This window comes from Phocoena sinus, chromosome 18, assembly GCF_008692025.1.
Source record: "Phocoena sinus isolate mPhoSin1 chromosome 18, mPhoSin1.pri, whole genome shotgun sequence".
Lineage (NCBI taxonomy): Eukaryota > Metazoa > Chordata > Mammalia > Artiodactyla > Phocoenidae > Phocoena > Phocoena sinus.
The window spans coordinates 24652314-24677336 of record NC_045780.1 but is presented as its reverse complement, the minus strand read 5'-3'; the positions used below and the strand labels follow the sequence as shown (position 1 = coordinate 24677336).

General features: G+C 40.8%; 1 protein-coding gene across 1 annotated transcript in view; it reads left to right on the top strand.

Annotated features, from left to right (window-relative positions):
- The first annotated feature begins 1654 nt into the window (after positions 1–1654).
- The window catches only part of DGKH (diacylglycerol kinase eta), a 178432-nt gene continuing 155063 nt past the window's right edge, over positions 1655–25023 (top strand). Inside the window, exon 1 of the mRNA XM_032611105.1 lies at positions 1655–1875. Within this exon, the coding sequence (XP_032466996.1) occupies positions 1684–1875 (192 nt within the window). The 5' untranslated portion in view covers positions 1655–1683. The remainder of the gene's footprint in view (positions 1876–25023) is intronic.

Genomic DNA, 25023 nt, shown 5'->3' with positions numbered 1-25023 from the left:
TTATCTATTAGTATTACCTGGCAGCAATCTCCTGTCTTTGCACATTCAAACTAATCAGCACGTTTTACATTTCAGTCAATTTAATCTACCGTGTGGATAGTAGTATTAGGATTGCATATTGCTTCTTAAAATCTCTTAGAACTGTTAGTTCTGTCACAGCAAATTATTGAGAGTAAGACTGAAACTAAAAACAAACAAACAACAACAACAAAAAACCCCAAACTAAAACATCCCTCCCTTAGTCTGGAGGACCCTCAAAGGTCATGTCAGTTGAAAAAATTCGAATGAACCCTGAAGGGCACGAACACGCTGAAGAGACTGAATGCTTTCCTTAAGTGTGAAGAGACTGCATAGTCTGGCAGAGACTTTTTGCCCTACTTAAAAACATAGCTAACACCAGTTTGGAATTCCCTGTGGACGACAAGAGGAATCTGTCATTTTAGTCTCTTCTCCCGGAAGCCCTCCCACACCTACAAGGGTTCTTTGGCACGGGGCGTGCACAACGCACCGCGAGGCTGCTATTCCCAAGTGTCCGCTCAACCCGCTCGCGGGGGACGAGCTGTGAGCGGTGCCTGCCGCCTGTTGATCCCATTTCCTCCTGCTCTAGTCCGGGTTAGGGAGTGGCTCTCCCCGGACTTCCAATGTTTTCGTGCTCGGGCACTGGTGTTCACACGGCTCCAGTGCATTGTTTTCTTCCAGGCAGTCTCGGTTAGCGCTTCAGCTTAGATATTTATTTCGCATTCTGTCGTCTCGGGCTGCGGGTACTTGCTTGTCTCTGCGCGCTCTCCACGCCCTGGCCAGTTTCCTGTTAGCCAAAGGGATCGCTCTTTCTGAACCAAAAGTTCTCAGAGCCGAGTGGAACCTCCCGGAAAATGCTCTTCTCTTCCGTGTGCGCCGGATGGGAGTGGGGGTGGGCCAGAAACTAAAGGCCACGGTCGGGAGAGCTGAAAGGACCCGAACCCCTAGGCGGAGGCGGGAGAGGTACGGGTCAGCCGAGAAGGGCTCCGGGGTCCGGAGACAAAGGGGGCAGCGCCCATCTACCTCGGGGCCGGAGGGGACTTTTACTCGCGGGAACTGTGCGGCGAGGCCCAAGTGTCTCTGGAGAGATTCTGGGTCCAGGAGGTGGCGGGAGCACCCAGGGGAGCCGGGAGGAAGCTAGGTTCCCTTTCTACTCCCGGGGCCGTTCTTGCCGCTGCTGCCCGGGAACCGAGGGAGGGAGCCTCGCTACTGCCGGGCCTGCGGGGATGGGCTGCGGAGGCTTCGCGTCTCCCCCGCCCTCCCGTCCGTCCTGGGGACCCCAGACCCTAGGGGAAGTGGGAGGTTGTCCCAATCCCTCTGTCGCTCCCATCCTCTCTACCCGCGCCGGTTGTATTCCGGGTCAGGAACCCTGTAACATCCCGAGGCTGGGTGCGCTGGCGTCCCAGCGGGCCTGGGTCCGTGTCCCCTGCGCCCCACCGCGGTCGCCACTCAGGCGGGAGCGGAGCGCGGGATCCTGGAGGGCCCCGGCCGCGGGAGGCGTCTGGTTCCCGGCGACCCCTTCCCCCGCGGGGCCGGCTGGGGGAGGGGAAGATGGCGGCGGCGCCTGGGCGCGGGGCTCCGGGCCCGGCTCGAGCAGAGCACACCTACTGACCACTGCCGCCGCCCCCGCAGGGCGGTGCTGCGTCCCCGCAGGAGTCGGAGAGGATGGCGGGGGCCGGCGGCCAGCACCACCCTTCGGGCGCCGCGGGAGGAGCGGCCGCCGCGGCCGGCGCTGCGGTAGCCCCCGCCACTGCCTCGGCCGGGCCCGGAGAGGATTCGTCCGACAGCGAAGCGGAGCAAGAGGGACCCCAGAAACTGATCCGCAAAGTGTCCACTTCGGGGCAGATCCGGACCAAGGTGAGGCGGGCCCAAGGGGAGCGTGGAAGGCGGGAGGCGGCTGGGCGGGGAAGAGGAGAGTGGGCGCCTGGGGCGCAGGGCGATCCCGGGAAAGTGTGGAGCCGAGGTGAGGGCGGGGCCTGGGCCCGGAGGCGGGGCCTGGGGGAGCCGGACGGCGCGCCGCAGAAAGGGATTTCCCGGCCGGCGCGCTGGGGCCTCCAGGGTGGGTTCCGGGGGAGATGGGTGGGCAGGGGCGGAGGAGAAAGGAACCAGGGAGCGTGGGAAAAAGCGGAAACGCTGTTTAGAGTTCCCACTCAGGGATCTAAAAAGGAGTGTTTCATTTTTGTTACTACCTGCCGTGCAATGGCTCGGTAGAGTGCATTGCGCAGGGAGCGAAGTGCAGGCTGACCAGCCAGAGCTGCAGTGAACTTCGCCACCTTCCCTTCCCGTGGACAGCAGCCTGCCTCTCCCTGGCCCACTCTGAGAGGGTGGATGGGGAGGTGACACCTGACAGTCCCTGTGCCCCTTTGCTGCCCTTTGGTAAATGATGCTCGCGGTTAACCGCACCCTAACGCGGCACAAACAACAGACCTCGAGTTAGGTTCCCGCTAAGTGCAGTGTTCTTATCTTATCGACACACCCATGGTTATTTTTAATAATGAAAAGTAACCGCTTTGTGTCACGTGGAGATTAGCATGCTGTGCTACTCTTTATGTAGCAGGTACTGTTGACCTGTGAGGGCTCAAAGTTGAGAGTTTTAATTTGATTTTATATGTATATATAGCAAATGCTTACGACTGACTGAAGGATTATTTATACACTCTAATTTTCATCATACTGTAGAAATCATCACGCGGAGAGTCAGTTATCACGGGGGAACTTTAACGAGGAATTTGTAAAGGGAACCAATAAAATCATTGGATATGTGTGCTCTTTAAGAATAAATTTGCAGAAGTTAATTCATTCTATACCTATTTTTATGAGAATTTGTTTTCTAAGGTTAATGGACCCATATATGAAAATAGAATTTTTATTATGTGTCTGTGGATTCATGTTTGCACCTGCCTCCTTATTTTCTAAAATAAATATGTGTAAGCACACACACAACTGTTAACAAGCTGCACTTAGGGAAGAGTCAAAGATGCTTCATGGTTTTTTTTTTTGTTTTTGGTACACGGGCCTCTCACTGTTGTGGCCTCTCCCACTGCGGAGCACAGGCTCCGGACGCACAGACTCAGCGGCCATGGCTCACGGGCCTAGCCACTCTGTGGCATGTGGGATCTTCCCAGACCGGGGCACGAACCCGTGTCTCCTGCATCGGCAGGCAGATTCTCAACCACTGCACCACCAGGGAAGCCCAAAGATGCTTCATTTTTAAGTGCACATCTTGTAACCTCCTTTTAACAGTGACATTTTTAATTTAGTATAATTTTGATAAATTAAGGATATGGAGTTTAATGTATTTTTAGAAGATTAAGGCTAAACAAAATAGGGACTTTCCTAACAGAGAGTACCTTTAACATTTGAAATCTTAGTTAAAAAAAAAATTCCCAAAACTGTGTTAATAATGGGCAAAATGGCAGGTTTTAAAAAAATGGTATTTTTATACGTTCAACTGAAATGGTAAAAATTCCATGTATACTTATATCAAGATTGACCAGTAAATTAATACTGTTTGGAAGAAAATTTAGAGATAACTCTAATTTGAATTGAGTAAAGTCAAACAACAAATTTGTTGGGAGTACCACTAAAATTTGAAGGGTTCTTGAACTCATGATGATAGCTACGACTATACTCTTTAAATTTGATATTATCTATGGTTTGGGGTAAAGCATCTGTATCGAGACTAAGAGTAAATTGAGAAAGCATGTTTATTCTTGGTTTTCCATTTAACTTTCTCACAAAAATATTTAGCACATAATGTTTTGCCATGATTAGGGATAATTAGTGATCATTAAATGAAATGTTCCTGAAATTTCTAAAGATGTATTGAATTTCAGAAGCTCTTTCTTTTATACTAGCTTATACAAGTGCATACAAGTTCATTAACATTATCATATATGGACACATGAAATCAGGGCCTAAACTGGCTGAAACTGGTGGGCCTTGTTCTCCCTGCCTGTCCCAACCCCCCAATCCAGACTGTTCATCTCTGCTACAGATTTCATCAGTTACATCTCTTATCACAGGTACTGATTCTCAGGGATGAGGGCAGGGCAGTGGACAGAATTCATAGAATGGGAACTGCTAAATTTAACTGTTGGTTTCCAGTCTTCAGTTATGATCCAGATGAGAGTTAAGGGAAAAGATCTTTAGAAAAGGACAGACACTCTTGATCCCTTCCACAGGTGTGTAAGATGGAGGAGCCTGGAGGAGAAGGAGGCCCTGAGACTAGCCCAAGGCTTAGTCATATTTAAGACAGCAGGAGCTTGTATATCCCAAAGATAAACCAAGGGACCACTAGGTCTCACAAGTTGTAATTACTAATGGTATCTTCTGCCCTGGTTATGTAGCAGCCAGGGGTGGTATTTGTGGCACATGCACAGGTATTTACACGCACATATCCATGTGCTTACATATGTCTGCACATATATGCTCTCTCTTTGGAATGCACTTATATACAGACACACAAAGGGCCTACAGCAGAGTGAGTTGCGCATAGAGGTCATAAGTATTAAATGAATGACTGTGTATATATTACATACATACATATAATGCTTCATATATATGGGTATTACTGTTAAAATGCAGTACTTATTTTAGTGTCCTTTAAGATCCTTAGGATCATAAAGCTGTTTGGTGTCTAATTTAGGTTTGGAGTGAAAAACAGCCACTAACCTAAGTAATTACCTTATTTGAAGTGAAGTGTTCCTTGTTGTGAATGCTGGTTAATGTTTGAAATAATTTGAGTGTTAGTGAAGAACCTTAAGTTAATTGTGGCATTTGGAAGGTATCCAGACTTTTCTTAATTGAAAAAGTAACGTGTGCATATAGTAAGACGTTCAGACAGTGTGAGAGGATATTGGTGATGGTAGGGTATCCAGTGAAAAGTAATCTTCCTCCCACGTTAGACCACATAGTCTCTGTCTCAGAGGCAATTGTTGACATTTGCTTGGTGTGTTTCCAGAAAATTTCTATGCACATACAAGGATATATATGTGTGTGTGTGTGTGTGTGTGTGTGTGTATATATAAATATGTAGTATTTAAAAAGTACTAATGAGAACATTCTCTACACATTCTGCATCTCGTTTGTTTGAAACATGGAGATCATTTCTCTAATGCTTGACTACGACTGCCTCATTCTTTCTAATGGTGGCAAAGTATTCCATTATATTAGGCTGAGCTAAGTGAAGTTGCTCTGTCAGTAGGTCAAAATGGTAGAGAGTAGGGCGGGAGGTGGGGAAAATGGGGAGAAGTACACACTTTCAATTATAAGATGAATATGTTCTGGGGATTTAATGTACAGCATAGTGACTGTAGTTAATAATACTAACTTGTGTATTGTGTACTTGAGATTTGCTAAGAGAATAGCAAAGTATTCCCACCACACACACACACACACACACACACACACACACTCTTAGCTGTGAGGTGATAGATATATTAATTAACTTAATTGTGGTAATCATTCCACAATGTATATGTCTATCAAATCATCACATTGTACTTTAAGTATATACAGTTTTGTCTGTTATACCTCCATAAAGCTGGAAAACAACGGTCCAACATGGGAAATTTCATACGGTTTAACCTGCATGTTATGTCATCATTTAATTAACCAGCTCTCTATGAAAGGAAATATGGGCTATTTTAAGACAACACTAATCTCAGCATTTTTGCAGTGGATATGATGTACTTTTTTTTTTTTTTTGCGGTACGCGGGCCTCTCACCGTTGTGGCCTCTCCCGCTGCGGAGCGCAGGCTCCGGAGGCGCAGGCTCAGCGGCCATGGCTCATGGGCCCAGCCGCTCCGCGGCATGTGGGATCTTCCCAGACCGGGACACGAACCCGTGTCTCCTGAATCGGCAGGCGGACTCTCAACCGCTGCGCCACCAGGGAAGGCCACGATGTACTTTTTAAATAAAGAGTGAATAAGACTGGCATGCCTTTTAAATTAGTGTGGTTTAATAAAATGCTCATGTACATTTTAGTACCCTTGTCACATCCTCATATTGTGTGCTCTTTGTTCCCGTTTTCATTTCCCATTTTTTCCTTCTGTTTCTTTGCCTTGCTGTCATCTCTACTATTTTTCTCTTTCTCTGTTTTTCACTTTTTTCCTTTCTCTGTATTAGCTAAATGGAATTTCAGGTAGTCTCATCTAGCTACCCAGGTGCTAAACGCTAGATAACTTTATGGGTGCCTCGATTTCCCCAAAGGAAAAAAAAATCACTTATATACAAGTTTAAATAGTGCTGATGTGGGGAAGCCAAAGGGAGCTGTAACTCATCAAATCTCTTCCTCTCTCTTTACCCTTGGCTGTTATCCCTAAATTCTTAGTCTTGTTTCAAGGAGAAGCTTGATTTTGCATTCAGATTTACTATTGTAGAGAATTTCACTGGTGTTTGCTGGGAGTGAGACATTCTGAAACAGCACTGATACAACCTCAGACCAGCTTGGTTTTGAACATGAGTGTGAAGGACAGTCGGTTTGCTTTTTGTTGGCCCATGAATACTGTAGTCTTTCATTTTGCAGCGAATGGCTGGAGGAACATTGGTCAGGCTTATAGACTAGGATTGTTTAACCGTCATAAGCCAAACAGTGTAAACAAGTGGGAGCCATCTCAATGACTTTTTTTCACACTGACTCATCTTGGTTAAGGTCTTGAAGCTTCATGTGTCAAAAATATTTCCTAATTTGGTTTATTATGCTCGCATTTATTTTTTTGACATTTATGTCTTCTTACAGTTAATTTTAATGTCCATAAATGAGTCTCTAAATTTAGGTAAAACATACCTAAACACTGGAAAGATATTCAGAACTTTGCAACATTGTATCTGGATTAGGACATCTCTTTCAGCCCATTAAAAGAATACATTCTTCAGCTGGTACCTTGGTTTTACTTTAACACAAAGGATGTATAAATAAACTCTTATATCTTTATGGTAAGGTATAATCAATATGGAAATACTGATTTGTATTTTTCACTGCTTTATGAGATACAATTTGTGCAATTAAAACATTATTTTTCACCATAAACCTTCGATAGAGTAGATTAGGGAAGACTTGCTCAGTGTTTTTCAGGTTGTAGGTGGCAGCCCATTAGTGGGTCATGCTGATTCATATCCAGTATTTAAAACAGAAACAGAATAGATTCGAAAATACTATTTAAGACTTTTAGCCACAGTTCTGCATGGAAACATTGGATTGGGTAATGATCCAACTAGGATGGGAAACAGAAACAAGGCCAGAAGATTGTTAAGAAATAAAGTAATATTAACAGGTTTACTGTTCAGAAACAACATGACGTGAAAGGCAAGTAGGAGTTTTTACATTTTGATAGGTGATGAGCAGGAAGATATCTTGAATTAGAATAATCAACATTCATCTAGGCAGAAATCAGCTAACTTTTTCTATAAAGGGCCAGGTAGTAAATATTTTAAGCTTTGTGGGCCGCAGTCTGTGTTGGAATTACTCACCTCTACTGTTGTAGTATAAAAGCAGCTATAGATAATACTTAAATACCTATAGGAAGCTGAAATGTGGTATATGTGTGGTATATGTCTATATGTGGTAAAATGTGACTACATTTGTTCCAATAAAACTTTATTAAAGGATGTTAACATTTGAGTTCATAATATTTTTATGTGTTAAAAAATATTCTGTTTTTAAAAAAGCCATTGACACATGTAAAAACCTTCTTAACTTGTGGGCTGTATACTATCAGGTGCCAGAAGTATATATGGCCCATGGATTTGTCTTGTGGGCTGTAGTTTTTTGATCCCTATCCTAGGTGATGGAAAACGGTTTGCAAAGCACTACAAAGTTAAGGTGCTGTGAAATGCAATCAGCGTTTAGGGGACCAAAAATAGCTAGATTTCAATCCATTTAAAACCCTCATCTTTGTAGAACGTTTTATTTTTAGCTTGGTTTGCATCTTTGCTTCCATTTTAATGTGAACTAAATATAGACTGGAAACTCTGAGTCTTGGTACACTAATATATGGTATAACAGCTTTCTTTCCATTTTGATTACAAGTTAAACATGATATCCCATTATTAAAGATAAGAGAAGTAATAACTAATTTACTAAACCTTTACATATAACTTAAGATGCATTATTTGAAGGTATCTAAATTTAGAAAGCTTTCAGTTAGTTTAAGGTTGCATGTTTACTATTGTGGTGAGAGTGATGGAAGGTTATATGAAACTACTGTTGTAAATGACTCGGGGCTCCTTACTGTTTCCAGGGTACAGTGTTTCACTCATATTGGATTTGTTAGGTTTTACTTGCTCAGGAAATACGTATATAGCAAAGGTTTTAATTAAAGAGAGTTTGTCTCATGTCTAAAAATAGACCTTTGAAAAAGACCATAACATGTTCATTATATGTCCATGCCCATTACATTTTCCCTTGGCAAATTAGTTTGATTTTGTTGGGTATGGAGTATTTTTTTCTGTGAATATTTGAAACACATTTGTATTTTTGATTTGGTTAAGTGGCTTAAGATGGTCAATAGCCATTGTTGATAATGGCCTTAATTTAAGATTCAATGTACATTGTTTCTACTTTAGATTGTCACTTATTTTTTTCAAATGAATATATATGGCAATAATTCCCCTCCCTGCCTCCCCCTCTCCCCCCGCTTTTTGTTAGAAGGATATTGGGAAGACTTGTTAGCCTCTTGTTTTCGTTTTTAATTTTTATTGGAGTATAGTTGATTTACAATGTTGTGTTAGTTTCTGCTGTACAGCAAAGTAAATCAGTTATACGTTCACATATCTCCACTCTTTTTTAGATTCTTTTCCCATATAGGTCATTACAGAGTACTGAGTACAGTTCCCTGTGCTATACAGTAGGTCATTATTAGTTATCTTAGCCTTTTGTTTTACACCAAGGAAATATGATTAACTTTATCATGTGTGGAGCTGGAATCTCTAACCTTCTCACTGTGCGGTTTGAATACCAGGACTTTCTCAAACCATCAGATTATAATTTAGTATAATAAAGCTTTTTTTAATAAAGCTTGGGGCATTTATGTCAGAAATTTGAAGATACCTTTCTCCTTAGCATTTTATTGTTTACTGAGCAGTTTTATATACATGATCTCATTGAACAGTTGCTTAAAACCATATGAATTTTACAACTGATAAAACTGAGACCAAGTTTGAACATCTGCCGAGTAAATGGCAGGGTTGGAACTCAAAAGCAGGACTTCGAAACAGTGGATGGCTTCCAAACGTCTTCTTTTAAGTCCCGTAAGCTTCTTGGGTTTTGAAACTTGACATCTATAGTGTACAAGTATGGATGTATGCGGGTGTCTCCTTACCTCTCCTGCCTCTTCTCCTCTCCCCTAAATTCCCCTTTCCTCCCCCTTCCCTTCCCTCCTCCTTCCTGCCCAGCCCTTTATTCGTTTGTTTAATCTGTGAACGTATCTGTGACCAATGTTTTAGGTATCCTAATGCCTTTTTGCAATCGAAACCTCTGTTTTTAGTGAGACGTTAAAGAGGGTATGTTTGAAAAGTGAATTGTGGAATAAAAAATTTCAGCTGAAATTTATATTAATTTTAATTACTGTTGGGCAAATCATGGAATCGCTTTGAAAATGTCTTTAGAAGGACTAATTCAGGAGAAATGCTTATAGGTATCTAACACTTCAAATAGATTTTCAAAGAAAACTGTTATTTTCACTTTTATAAGGTAAGATGCTATTTTTAAAAGGTCATGGTATAGCGCTAAAAAGAATTATATAAAGTACTTTTCCATTGGCCTATTAAGGCATAGTTGAGGAAAAAATATGAGTAAAATTTATTTTTAAATAAAAGGCTAAGGAATGAAAATGACATTTTGAGGGCCCGATTTTCTCCATCTGACTCTTTATTTTATTTTTTTTTTTTGCGGTACGCGGGTCTCTCACTGTTGTGACCTCTCCCGTTGCGGAGCACAGGCTCCGGACGCGCAGGCTCAGCGGCCATGGCTCACGGGCCCAGCCGCTCCGCGGCATGTGGGATCTTCCCGGACTGGGGCACGAACCCGTGTCCCTTGCATGGGCAGGCGGACTCTCAACCACTGCGCCACCAGGGAAGCCCTGACTCTTTTATTTAGATTAAGAAAGGGTTCCAGGGTGTATACCTGAGCAGGCACACTGTTTTGAGTGGGATTATTTGTACAAACTCATATAGTACTTTAAAATTATGTTATGATATTATATGTATATATGAATATATACTATCTCCGTGGTTTGTGAAGCATAGTGGTAAAATGAACACCTGTGAACCAGCTTTGGAACGAGAACATTTTCAACATCACGCATCTACCTGTGTGCCCCGTGTCTTTTCTACTCCTTTGTTGCCCCTCAATTCATTCAAAGAGATATTTATGGTGTCCATGTACTGTCATAGGTGCCAGGGATAGAGCAGTAAACAAAACCAAAATAGATGAAAACCCCTGCCCTCATGGGGCTCACATTTTAATGCAGGGAGAATTTATAACTTATAAATATGTAAAGTGCATAGTATATTAGAAGGTGAGAAGTGCTATAGAGAAAAAAAGCATGAATGGGAGCGGGGATGGGGTAGGAAGGGGAAGGTCTTCCTGAGAAGGTGACATCTGAGCAATGACCTTGAGGAAATGAGCTACGCAGACCTCTGGCGGGGGTGGGGGGGGGAAAGAAGTCAGGCAGAAGGAACAGAGGCTGCAAAGATCAAGAAACAAGCTACAACAAGGAGGCGGTCCGTGGGGCTGAAGTGGGGTGGGGGGATGGGAGTGGAGGGGAAGCAGGTGGAAAGCTAGAAGTAGGTTAACAGTAAGGTAGTGTAGAGTTCCTTGCTTGGGGTTCATGCATTCCATAGTCTGGATGGGCTTCAGAGGGCTCCCCAAATTTTGTGTCCACGTGTATGCCCCTCAGAAGACTAAAACCACTGATTTGTAGAGGGGAATTGCAGGACAGGCGATAAAAGACAGATGAAAAAAATACAAACATGGACTATAACCATCTGTTGTTGTTGTCCTTTGGAGAAATGCTAAAATTAGGAGTGGGTTCAGTGCAATGCAAGGAGAAACTCCATTGGACAGCAGGGTCCCTTGGGACAGTTAGGTAGTGTCGGGTTTGCTTCTCAGCTATTCCATGTGCAATTAGGTGACCTTCACCATGTTACTTAACGTGGCGGAGATTGCTGTGCCCCTCAATATCTGGGTTCCCCCTGTCCTTCCTGGCCCGCTTTTAGACTTCAGTTTCCGCGTGCAGATAGGTGGGGCTGTGTAAACTGAGTTTGGGCCGCTGGTATATGAGTGGGCAGGATGTTTGTCACTTGGCTTCTGAAGCCATTTGTGGGACTCTCCATGCTTTGTCCCTTCTCTCACGTGCCAGACGGATGTCGATTATCCAGTGGAAGGAGCTTGGATCCCTGACTCATAGAGCAGAGCCTCTGTGATCCTGCCCCCAAGCCTCATTGGCCAAATTGGATCGTGACACAAAAGGGAAATGGACCTTTACCGTGTTAAGCCCCAGAGATTTGGGTATTGTTTGCTACAACAGTTAGCGTACTCTTAACCAAGATGCTTCATTTCTCTGAACTTCAGATTTCTCATTTGCAAAATAGGGATAGTGATTCTGACCTCAAAGGGTAGGGATGAGGATTAAGGAAATACACAGTATGCTTTTGTATCCCTGATGATTATAATTCTTTTCCAAAACTGGTATAAAATCCTGATAATGCAGTTATTCCTGATACACGTGCCTTCTAAATAATCAGTAGGCTACACAGACCACTGTCCTTTGTTGACTATTTAATGGACTTGATAAAACTATATATATATAATTAATTTATTAATTTTTGCTGTGTTGCGTCTTCGTTTCTGTGCGAGGGCTTTCTCTAGTTGTGGCAAGCGGGGGCCACTCTTCATCGCGGTGCGGTGCGCGGGCCTCTCACTATCGCGGCCTCTCTTGTTGCGGAGCATGGGCTCCAGATGCGCAGGCTCAGTAGTTGTGGCTCACGGGCTTAGTCGCTCCGCGGCATGTGGGATCTTCCCAGACCAGGGCTCGAACCCGTGTCCCCTGCAATAGCAGGCAGATTCTCAACCACTGCGCCACCAGGGAAGCCCCAAACTATATATTTTTACAGACCGTTATTTTGTAATTTGGAAAACTGTCTTTGCTACCGTGCAGGGCCCTTTGGACATACGAAAACCCATACTGCCAGAGCAGTGAAGATGGGCTCCCTCGATGACTTTCATGAGGTCCAACCTTGTTTCTAGAGTAAGATATGCTACAAATGTCTTAGGAAAAAATACTTTATTAAGAACAAACGACCACTTGGAGGTGGTAGTGGAGATAATTGGCCAGGTAGGCTTTTAGGTGCATCCATGGCCAAGTCTGCTTTTATCCTGGACTGATCTTTACACCTTCCCTTTCCCCCCTTCCTCAGCTCTTCCTCAGCCCCCACAATCTGGCTTTTGCCCCAGACACTTCATGAAAACCTCTTTTGCAAAGGTCACTAATGATCTAATTGCTAACATCCAGTGGTCTCTTTTTAGTTTTCACTCAGCTGTGTTTCTTGCAGTTTTGACACTGTTGACCATTTTTTTTCTCATGCCTTCCCCCCCTTTTTTTTTTTTTTTTGCGCTACGCGGGCCTCTCACTGTTGTGGCTTCTCCCGTTGCGGAGCACAGGCTCCGGACGCGCAGGCTCAATGGCCACGGCTCACGGGCCCAGCCGCTCCGCGGCACGTGGGATCCTCCCGGAGCGGGTCACGAACCCGTGTCCCCTGCATCGGCAGGCGGACTCTCAACCACTGCGCCACCAGGGAAGCCCACGCCTTCCCCTTTTGCTTTCAAGGTTTAATCCCTCTTATGTTTCTCATTAGCTTTTACTCCCTCTCAGCCTCCATCCTTGATCCCTTTTGCTAATGCTGAATGTGTGTGTTTCCTAGGATTCTCACTCTCCTTGCTTTTCCTTGGTTGATCTGATCCATTAGGTTAGGCTTTGACTACCAGCTGCACCCATCTTTCTCCAGCCTGTGCCCTCTCCTCAGATCTGGACCCTTTGCCTACTAGACATTTCCTACGGTGGGTCCTGTAACCGTCTCAGCCTCAATATTTTCACAAACAGATTTAAATACACAAGCTCCCCACCTCCCTGGCCACATTTTGCTCCATTATTTTTATAGGAAGGATTTGCCTTGTAGTTAACTCTGATTTTTTGTCTTGCTGAAAATATTCATTAATTCATTTGCTTTTAGCAAATATGCGTTCAGTGCCTACTACGGCTAGGCCGAGTGCCAGGGCCTGGGGAAACAGTGGTGTATAAAGCAGATACAGTCCCTTGCCTCATGGAGCTCAGTTAGCAGTCACCAAGTTTGTTCAGTTGTGTATTTTCATAGATTATCTCCTTTAATCCTCATAATAAAACTAAGTAGGTAGGTACAAATATTATCCCCATTTTAGAGACAAGGAAACCAAGGTTTAGAGAAATCACTTGCCCAAGGTCACCCAGCCATCAAGCGACCTGCTGGATGCCTGCTTTAACTATTATGATATACAGTACCGTCCCTGTCTCTACTGCTTGTATCTGTGGTGAGTTCAGGCCTTCCTTCCCATTTCTATTGCTGTTTCCCCAACCTTCACTTAGCCTTTATAATTTAGCATTTGGGTTTTTGTCGTGGATTTCCTCTCTGGTCCCTTCTCTACTCCTCCTCTGCCAGAGCTATCTTTATAAAAGAGAAAAGTATGGTCATAATAAAGAGAAGTATGATCGTACTACGTTTTGCATCAGCTCTTAGTCATTACCCATTACTGGTGGGATAAAGTCTAAATTTAACATCGCTTCCTAGGTCTTTCTCAATTTAAGGCTAAACTACCTTTCTATTCATTTAATCATTATTTATTGAGTACTGTTGTAGTTGCTGGAATGGCAAAATCACATAAAAAAGCCTGCTTACTAGGGCTTGTAGTCTATTGAGGGGGAAGTTAATAAACATGTAAGGAAATATACATCAGATGTTCATAAGCATAATTAAGGAAAATAAAACAGGATAAAGGGAGAGGGAATGATGGAGCGGTGTGTGTACAGATGAGTGTGTGTAAAGTATTTTGAATGAATTGGTCCAGGAAAGACTGTCTTTGATGAGGTAATATATATATATATTTTTTAACATGTTTATTGGAGTATAATTGCTTTACAATGGTGTGTTAGTTTCTGCTTTATAACAAAGTGAATCAGGTATACATATACATATGTTCCCATATCTCTTCCCTCTTGCGTCTCCCTCCCTCCCACCCTCCCTACCCCACCCCTCTAGGTGGTCACAAAGCACCGAGCTGATCGATGAGGTAATATTTGAACAGGGATCTGAATGAAGTGACATGAGCCATGCAGATATCTGGTGTCAGAGCATACCAGGCAGAGTCAATACTGTGGTCTCCAGTCCTGGCCACTGTTGTCCTGTGGGCAGTCACGCCAAACCCCTCTCTGTTCCCAGAGTCAGGCAGGTGCTGTCACACCTCCAAGTCTTTGCATGAGTTATTCCATCTACCTGGAATGCCTCCTCTTTCTTGTTTCTCTGCCTAATTTATTTTTTATTTTTTTTTTTTTTTTGTGGTACGCGGGCCTCTCACTGCCGCGGCCTCTCCCGTCGCGGAGCACAGGCTCCGGACGCGCAGGCCCAGCGGCCATGGCCCACGGGCACAGCCGCTCCGCGGCACGTGGGACCCTCCCGGACCGGGGCACGAACCCGCGTCCCCCGCACCGGCAGGCGGACCCCCAACCACTGCGCCACCAGGGAAGCCCCTAATTTATTTTATACCATCATTTCCCTACATCTCTGAAAATATCTGAAGTGGTTTACATTCAATTCTGTGTATCAAGCTTAGGTAAAAGGTAGCTAGGAGTATAGGACCAGAAGGAAGCTTAGTGGGTTAGTCTACAGAGCAGAGACTCTGCTCTCTCTTTCTCTTTATAAAATATACTATAATATAATAATATACAACGTATAAAATAGTAATATTTTATATATTATACACAATACATAATATGCACAACACAACATATAATTTTATAACACTATATTATGTATATTATATAATATATAAAGATATGTTGTATATTTATATATAATATGATATATATATAATTACATTTTATAAATAGAATAAAGATAAGCTGTAAATTTGGCCCCAAGCTTCATGGCAGCCAGAGCAACAGGATCACTTACAAAATGTTATTGTCAGTGGTGAAAAAGCCCTCTAGATTTTAGCAGGAAAAACCGTTTTTCTAGATCCCAAAGAATGTGTTGTGTTCTGCCAGTCTTCACGGGGTGGGTTACTAAGGGGTGAGGTAGACACTCCCCTACATCATAACACAAATGCTAGAGGTGTCCTTACAGTGTCTCCCCTTGTAAGGTCCGGACACGATCTAAACGGCCACTTCATGACAGCAGTTCTGGAGGGGATTTAAGTAAGGCAGTTTTAGTTATGGCTAAATCCAGGCATAAAATCCGAAATATTTTTGAAGATTGAATAAATGGCATGTACTTCAGACAATACTCCTGTTAAATTGGGCGTCTGCTGAAATCCTTTCAAAGTATTGTAGCATCTCAGGTTATCTGAAGTTGTTATTTATTTATTCAGGTGCTATTGACAAGAGGGGATTGAGTGGTATGTTTTTAGCTGATCTAGAAAGAAAAATCTGATGTTTCTCGGTGGTTCTCCACTTCATATCTCTAATCAAATGGTTCTACATCTAGGTTTTTAAAAACTATATTTGCAGTGTTCTATGAGTGCAGTGTAGAATATTAAAAACATGTATACGTTTTAGGAAAATTATGAGAAGAGTGTTGACCTCATGGACCCCTGGAAAGGTCTTGGGGACACTTTGACAATTGTTATGTTTGCACAATGTATCTGGACTGATTTTTTTTTTTTTTTTTTTTTGAGAGAGCGAGCCAGGAGGATATCTGGAGGAAGAGCAGAACAAGCAGAGGGAAAAGCAAATGCGAAGGCCCTGAGGTGGAAACATACCTGAGACAGTCCAAAAATGTTAGGAGGCTGAGGGTGGCTTGGAGCGAAGTGACGGCGGGGGGAGTAAGTAGCAGGGAAGACCACAAGAGAGGTCAGGGGGACGACAGACATGTTGTGATGATTTCCATGAGACAATATACATATTTAGCCTGGTGGCTGGTACATAATTAACATTTAATAGGTGCTAGTTATTATAGTACTATTAAAGGAATACAGTTGCAAGTTTGATCTTTAAAATAAAAGCAGCCTCTAAAACAAACTCTTTAGAAGTAGGAGAGACATGGAGCCATAGGTAGAGAGAGACCTAGGGGTCAAGTGAGGGCTTCTTTAAAATAGTGAAATGATTCTTTTTTTTTAGGAGAAAGAAGAGAATATTGGTGGTCTGAGGAGAATAATCCAGTTGAGAGGGAAGATTAGATGATGCAGGAAAGAGAGGAAAATTCCTGGAGCAATGTTCTTAAATACGTGTGGCAAGATGGGATCTTGTGAGTAGCTGGGAGCAGGGCAGTTTATCCATAGTATTGGGTAGATGCAGTGGTAAGCGTTTCTGGAAGTTCTTTTCTGATTCCTTCAGTTTTCTTAGTGGAATAAGAAGCTGGGTCCTCAGCTGAGAAGATATTAGCGATCTGAAGAGGGAGGAAAAGGTATGAAATACTTGAATGGGAGAGTGGGAAAGTGAATGGAGTAGAGAAATATGGTGTGAGTATCACATGGCATTTAGGGCACACCTGAAGTGAGGGGCCGTGAGTTTAAGGTAAGCACCGCCAGCCTGGTATGGGACCGTGTTTGGCTGCAAGGGTATAAGCACGGAATAAGTGGAGAATTGGATTAAACCAGGGTTAAGGTTTGTCTCCGTAAATATGGCAAAGCAAGAAGGGATGGGGAAATTGAGGGTGGATACTGGAGGAGAGATTATCATGACAAGCCCTGGCATTTGTGTTAGGTATCCAATGAGTGCTTGAAGCAGGTCCTAGGAAGTCAGGGTGGGTGGGACCCAGCAGCTAAGGAAGGGTGGAAGGGAAAATCATTGCAGTTAAACTTAGTCATTCAAATTAAAAAAAGAAGAAGAAAGAAGATAAAAGAAAGACTACCAAAAGAAGCTGTCCAGTTTTAATTATTTTAAATATGTTTTACAGATGCATTACTAATAGGTTTTCCTGGGGAAATCTTGAGATCATGTACTCACAGCTTGTGTCCCTCCATCAGTAAAGTACAGAGAATATTTTATGTAGAACATGCAACAAACAGTTCCTCAAAGAAATAAATAGATCTGGTTTGGAATTTTTTTAAATCATGCAAATGAAACCCTAACATGCATGAAGTAACCCATGAGTCCCAGTTCCAGCTCTGATTGGTTAACTTACAGGACCTCTCTAAGCCTTGGTTTCCTTGTATTAAAGCTCTTGTGAGGATCAAGTCCTTAGCTCAATGCCTGGCACACAGTAAACGCTAGTAAATGTTAGCTATGTTATTCAAGCATCTTGAGGTGAATGGCCCTTTTTCAAGAAGGTGCCTCTGTGCTTACAAGTATATAAGTGAGTGAGGTGCTAGTGAAATCTTCAGACATAGTGAAAAACATGTCAGGCTTATTCTGCCTTTGGCATGCCAGAGCTCAGAGCTGTTTGATTGTAAACCTTTTTGTTAAGTTGGGAAGTTTACAGAGATTTTATCATAAATCTAGTTAAGATTCCACAGCAAAGGGAGGAATGTTGAAGGAGGAGATTCAACTTTCCCCTGGTACCACTTCTGCCTTATCATCACGCATACCTGTCATAACAGTTGTAAATTATTCTCATTTGAGTATTCATGGTCTTTCCCCTCCTCCTCTTTTTTTTTTTTTTTTTTTTGTCAGTACGCGGGCCTTTCACTGTTGTGGCCTCTCCCGTTGCGGAGCACAGGCTCCGGACGCGCAGGCTCAGCGGCCATGGCTCACGGGCCCAGCCGCTCCGCGGCATGTGGGATCCTCCCGGACCGGGGCACAAACCCGTGTCCCCTGCATCTGCAGGTGGACTCTCAACCACTGCGCCACCACGGTAGCCCTCCCCTCCTCCTCTTAAAGAAGAAGCACTCTAGCTTGTTGGATCAGCTTCTTCATTCTCCTTGGTTATGGAGCAAGAGAGTAGATATGATGAACAGACAGGAAGAAATTCCCTATACGGCATCAGTACCTTAAGGGTCTTACTATATGTGGTATAACTGAGAGGCTGGAATGAACAGCAAGTCACATGTGCTTGGCTTTATGCTTAAAGCAAAGTGTGAGCATGTGTGAGACATTCCTTGGGAAATATGTGGGCAAAGGAAGAGGACTGGGGTCCTATGTGAGCAAGTAAGAGAAATAGCCAGTAAAATATGGATCACTGTCATCACTGTGACTCCATGTATATCTACAGGCTGATAAAGCCTGGGGACTTGATGTACACTTTAATTCACCATCGATAGTATACTATGTTATATATAAAATATTTAAATTATAAAGCAGTGTACACCCATGTTCATGGCAGCATTATTCATAGAAGCCAAAAAAAAAACGGATGGATGAATGGGTAAACAAAATGTGGTCTATACATACAATAGGACATTAGCCTAACGAAGGAAAGAATTTCTGATACTGCTACAACATGGATAAACCTTGAAGACATTGTGCTAAGTGAAATAAGCCAGCCACAAAAGGACAGCTACTGTATAATTCTACTTACATGAAGTCCCTAGAGTAGTCAAACTCAGAGAAACAAAAAATAGAATGGTCGGTTCCAGGGGCTGGAAGGAGTGGGGAATGGGGAGTTAGTGTTTAATGGGTACAGGGGTTCAGTTTTGCAAGATGAAATCGTTCTGTGGATGGATGGTGGTGATGGTCGTACAACAACATGCATGTACTTAACACAACTGAACTGTACACTTAAACATGGTTAAGATGGTAAATTTTACATTATGTGTATTTTGCCACAATTAAAACAAATTATAAAGCAAGCTTCACAGGAGCAGCCCACTATAAACTGAAATACTAATATTACAAGAATTTTTTAGTGAAACACTCAAGAAATGTGCAGAACATCAAGACAATTATTCAAACATCAGGAAAACTATGAAACTTTGCTGAGGGACAAAAAGAATTCAGATGAATGGTCTTAAGTTTTACCTAATTTATCTGTAAATTTTACACAATTACAAATACATTTGCTATCGGGATTTTGGCTTACTGAAATGATCTGAAAGGTCATACAATAATATCTAGTTACATATTGAAAAGGAAGAGTAATGAAGTGGGCCTTAACCAATCAGATGTAATTAAACTTAGCACAAAGCTACAAAAAAATTAATGTGGCTTTGATATGGGAATAAAGTGAGAGATCAGTGGAACAGAATAAAAAGTCCAGAAACTTGCCCGTAAATATATAAGAATATATTTTACTATACAGATAATATTTCAAGTCAGTGGTGAAAAAGATGGATTACTCAGTAATTCCTCTTGTGGCAACTAGCTCACCATTCAATTAAAAAAACTGGAAGCCCAATCCTTACCTCACACTATGGACTACATAGTTTCCAGATGGGTTAAAGATCAAATGTATAATAATTAAATCATAAAAGTGCTAGAATACATAAAGATAAGTAATTGCATAGTCTCAGGGTTGGAGACAATTTTAAAATGTGATACTAAGGAAGAAAACAAAGTAAAAGCTTGTTGAATCCTGACATATTGAAACTCACCATGAACCAAGTTGCAAGGCAGATGATTTCCCAAATTACTCCTGTGTTTAGCTAGAAACATTCTCATTCTGAAAAGGGAACCCTCCTACCCTGTTGGTGGGAACGTAAATTGGTACAGCCTCTATGGAAAACAGTATGGAGGTTCCTTAAAAAACTAAAAATAGAGCTACCATATGATCCAGCAATCCCACTCCTGAGCACATATCTGGAGAAAAATATAATTCGAAAAGATACGTGCACCCCATTGTTCACTGCAGCACTGTTTATAATAGCCAGGACATAGAAGCAACCTAAATGTCCATTGACAGAGGAATGGGTAAAGAAGAGGTGGTACATATATACAATGGAATATTACTCAGCTATAAAAAAGAATGAAATAATGCCATTTGCAGCAACATGGATGCAACTAGAGATTATCATACTAAGTGAATTAAGACAGAGAAAGACAAATATCATATGATATCGCTTATATGTGGAATCTAAGAAAAAGGGTACAAATGAACTTATCTACAAAACAGAAATAGAGTTACAGATGTAGAAAACAAACTTACGGTTACCAAAGGGGAAGAGGAAAGGGAGGGATAAATTGGGAGATTGGGATTGACATATGCACACTACTATATATAAAATAGATAACTAATAAGGACCTACTGTATAGCACAGGGAACTGTACTCAGTACTCTGTAATGACCTATATGGGAAAAGAATCTAAAAAAGAGTGGAGATATGTATACGTATAAGTGATTCACTTTGCTGTACACTTGAACTAATACAACATTGTACATCAACTATACTCCAATAAAGATTTAAAAAAGATTCTCATTCTATGTTTATGACACAAATGTCCAATAATAAAGCATTGTTTAAATGATTATGCTATATCCATATCAAAAAATCACTCTTCCTTCAGGTACACAGTGCCTGGCAGAAAGAAGTTGTTCAGGAGGTACATAAATGAACAATTAGACAAATTAATTCACATCATGTTGACATGGAAGATACCCACAATATAATGGACAGAAAAAGGAGATTATAATACCATGTGTAGCCATGTGTTGCCCCGTGGAAGGAGATAACAGAGATGCAGTGGTTTCTCATTGTATTACAGATTTATGGATATTTACTCTTTTCTCTTTATTTCTATTTTTAAATTCTTTTTACAGGTTACATGTTTGCATTTGTAATAAGAAATAACTTTAGTTTTTAAATTTGGATATATCTTATTACAGAAAAATGCAAAACAATTTTTGAATTCTCATACACCAAAGGAATTCAGATACCACTCAGTGTGCATTAATAAAATGTGTCTGATAAATAAGTGGCATAATTCTTCATATTTCTAGAGGTGAATTAAACATTTCTGTAGGAATAATCAAAGGTGGATGGTATTATTCACCTAGCAGCATGCATTAATTTTTCTTCTTCTGTATAAAGGAATAATTGAATAATAATTCAGCAATTTATCATTTCTGTAAAAGCAAAGTCAAACAAAAAACCCCTACAGGTGTGATCCATACTTATAAATAAGATTACTATAAAGATGTTATTGAGATGTTAGAAGCTGGAAGTCTGCATAACCTAATAAAATCAATAGCCCTTAAAAAGCGTGGTTAAAATTTGCCAGATTTATAAATATGGCTTGTAAGCTGAACATACCTTAAGACTGACCTAGGCTTTTAATTTGTTTCTTTTAATAAACTGAATATTAACTCTTCAAATTTTTGATCATAAAAAGCCTTGGCTATTGGCAACATTTCTAAAACTTATTTGAACAAAAAATACTTAGCAAATTATAATGTATTGAAAGAACACTAATAGGAACTTGTCTGACAAAATGTACTCCTTTTGTGAAAAATTCCCTTCTTTCAGCCCCTGACACAGAGTATAAGCATGTCAATTAGAAATGCTTCATATGCAGAAACCATTAAAAGTTATCAATAATTTGACTTATAAGACAAAATACATGGCCCAAGTCAGTGATGACATATGTCAAATGACAAATATTAGTGAATTGCTGCCTTTGCGTCACTGTGAGGTCAGAAGTCATACCTTCAGGTATCCAGCAACCTTCAGTGCAACTTGCTGACATCATTGTGTAACACAGCACAACATTTAGTATAATTTTTCACATAATAAACAATACTACATGCGTTTACTTAACATTTTATATAATGGATCCTCATTATTCACATGGGTTCTGTATTTGCTAATTCACCTACTTGCTAAAATTTATTTGTAACTCCAAAGTTGGTACTTGTGGTGCTTTGGTGGTCATTCCCGGACATGCATAGAGTGGTGGAAAATTTGAGTTGCTACACGTGCGTGGCCCCAGCTGAGACTGAACCAGGTGAAAACCTGCCTTCCCATACAGTCAACATGTGTCCTTTGTGTGATCTATTTAGTGAGATATTTTTCACATTTTTGTGTTGTCTCTTGATGATCTCGCTGTTTGAAATGGCCCCCAAACAGTGCTGAAATGCTGTCTCTAGTTTATAAAAGCAAGAAGGCTGCAGTGTATTTTATGGAAAAAAATGTGTGAGTTGGCTAGGCTTCCTTCACGCTTGAGTTATAGTGCTATTGGCCATAAGTTCAATGTTAATGGACCAACAATATGTTTTAAAAGAAACACATAAAACAAGGTTATGTATTGATCAGTTGATGGAATGTCTTATGGGAACTTAATCCTGCATTTCCCCTTGGAGCTATGGTTCAGTATTTGCTAATTCAGTGTTCACAGCAACTTTTTTTTTTGAGTTTTGAGGTGTTTTCTTTCTTCTTTCTTTTGTTTCTGTTCTATTCAGTTTTATATTTTTAAAACAATTTTTTACTGAGTTATAATTGACATTATATTAGTTTCAAGTGTCACATGATTCACTGTTTGAATGTATTGCAAAATGGTCACCACTATAAGTGTAGTTAACATCTGTCACAATGCAGAATTACAAATATTTTTTCGTTGTGATAAGGACTTTTAAAATTGACTCTCTTAGCAACTTTCAAATATGAAACACAGTATTATTAACTATAGTCACCATGCTGTACATCACATCATGTTCATGACTTATTTATTTAGAACTGAAAGTTTTTGTGCCTTTTGACTCCCTTTACCCATTTGGCCCCCTGCCCTGCCCTCGGCAACAACCAATCTGTTTTCTGTATCTGTGAGGTTTTTTTTTTTTTGGTTTTTGGTTCTTGTGTTGTTGTTTAGATTCCACATATAAGTCAGATCATACAGTATTTGTCTTTGTGTGACTTATTTTACTTAGCATAATACCCTCAAGGTTCATGTATGTTGTCACAAATGGCAAGATTTCATTCTTTTTTATGGCTGAACAGTATGCCCATCGATGCATGAATGGACAAGAAGATGTGATCACACCTTCTTTGTCCATTCATGCATGGATGGGCACTTAAGTTGTTTCCAAATCTTGGCTATTGTAAGCAATGCTGCAATGGACATGGGGGTGCATATATCTTTTTGAGTTAGTGTTTTTGTTTTCTTTGGATAAATACCCAGAAGTGGAGTTGCTGAATCATATGGTAGTTCTATTTTTAATTTTTTGAGGAAACTCCATGCTATTTGCCGTAGGGGATGCACCAGTTTACATACCCACCAATATTGCACAAGGGTTCTCTTTTTTCCACTTTCTCACCAACACTTGTTATTTCATGTCTTTTTGATAATAGCCATTCTAACAGGTGAGCTGATACCTTATTGTGGTTTTCATTTGCATTTTCCTAATGATTAACCATGTTGAGTGCATTTTCATGTACTTGTTGGTCATCTGTATGTCTTCTTTGGAAAAATGTCTATTCAGATCTTCTGCCCATTTTTTAATCATATTTTTATTTTTTGCTATTGAATTGTGTGAATTCTTTATATATTTTGAATATTAACTCCTTATTAGACATATGATTTGCAAATATTTTCTCTCATTCTGCAGGTTGTCTTTTCATTTTGTTGATTGTTTCTTTTACTGTAAAGAAGGTTTTTAGTTTGATGTAGTCCCACTTGTTTATTTTTGCTTCTGTTGTCTTTGCTTTTGGTGTCAGATCCAAGAGATCATTGTCAAGATAGATGTCAAGGAGCTTTCACCTATGTTTCCTTCTAGGAGTTCTATGTTTCAGGTCTTACATTCGAGTCTTAAATCATTTTGAGTTGATTTTTGTGTATGGTGTAAGATAGTGGTCCAGTTTTATTTTTTTGCATGTGGCTGTCCAGTTTTCCCAACACCATTTATTGAAGAGACTATCCTTTCCCCATTGTATATTCTTGGCTACTTTGTTGTAAATTAATTAACCATTTATGCATGGGTTTATTTCTGGGCTCTCTATTCTGTTTCATTGATCTATGTGTCTGTTTTTATGCCAATAAAATACTCTTTTGATTACTGTAGCTTTGTAATATAGTTTGAAATCAGGGCGCATGATGCCTCCAGTTTTGTTCTTCTTTCTCAAGATTGCTTTGGCTATTTGGGGTCTTTTGTTGTTGGCAACTATATAGGACATTACTGCAAATAATGAGAATCAACTGTATATTAAACCACTTGAAAGGAAAAATATCACTAATGTCTTTGTTTTTCAAGGAAAGCTGAAATGCGCTATGGAGTCCAGTTTAGAAAATGATTCTGCAAGAAAGCATTTATTCAAATACTTAATTTTGTTGAGCTCCTTATTTTTTGTTCTTCAGGAGAAAAGAATTATCAGAGATTTTAAAAGTACTTTTTATTATCAATGAAAGCAAAGCCAGTATTTGAGTTGAAACCCATCACTTCAGAACCCATCAAATCAGAATAGTGTACTGAAAAAATTTGTTCTGTCAGAAGAGAAACTAGTTTGTGTTTTAATTTTCAACACACTCAAAAGAGGAATTTTGAAGGTAGAACACAGAATTACTCATTTCGTTAAGAGGACCCATTTTTCTCTACACCAAACACATATTTGACTTTGAGATAATCTGTTCATGTCATAGAAAAATGGCTTTTGTCCCAGAAAGATCATAAAGGCTTGAAATAACAAATAGATCTCATTGTGTGTGTTGACCTCAACACTTTATATTAGTTCTTAATCTTTGGGTTTAATTATTAATTATTGCTACAGTTGATCTAGCAATCAATTATACATTTCTCACTCCTATGTTGGTTTAATTTAAAAGGAACTACTCTGAGACTAGATATATTCTTAGAGACAGAAGGATACAGTTTACTTTTGTTTTTATCAGTTACATTTTATTTCCTTTTCCATATCATAATGACACTTCTGGGATCACTACTCACTGTGTTTATGTA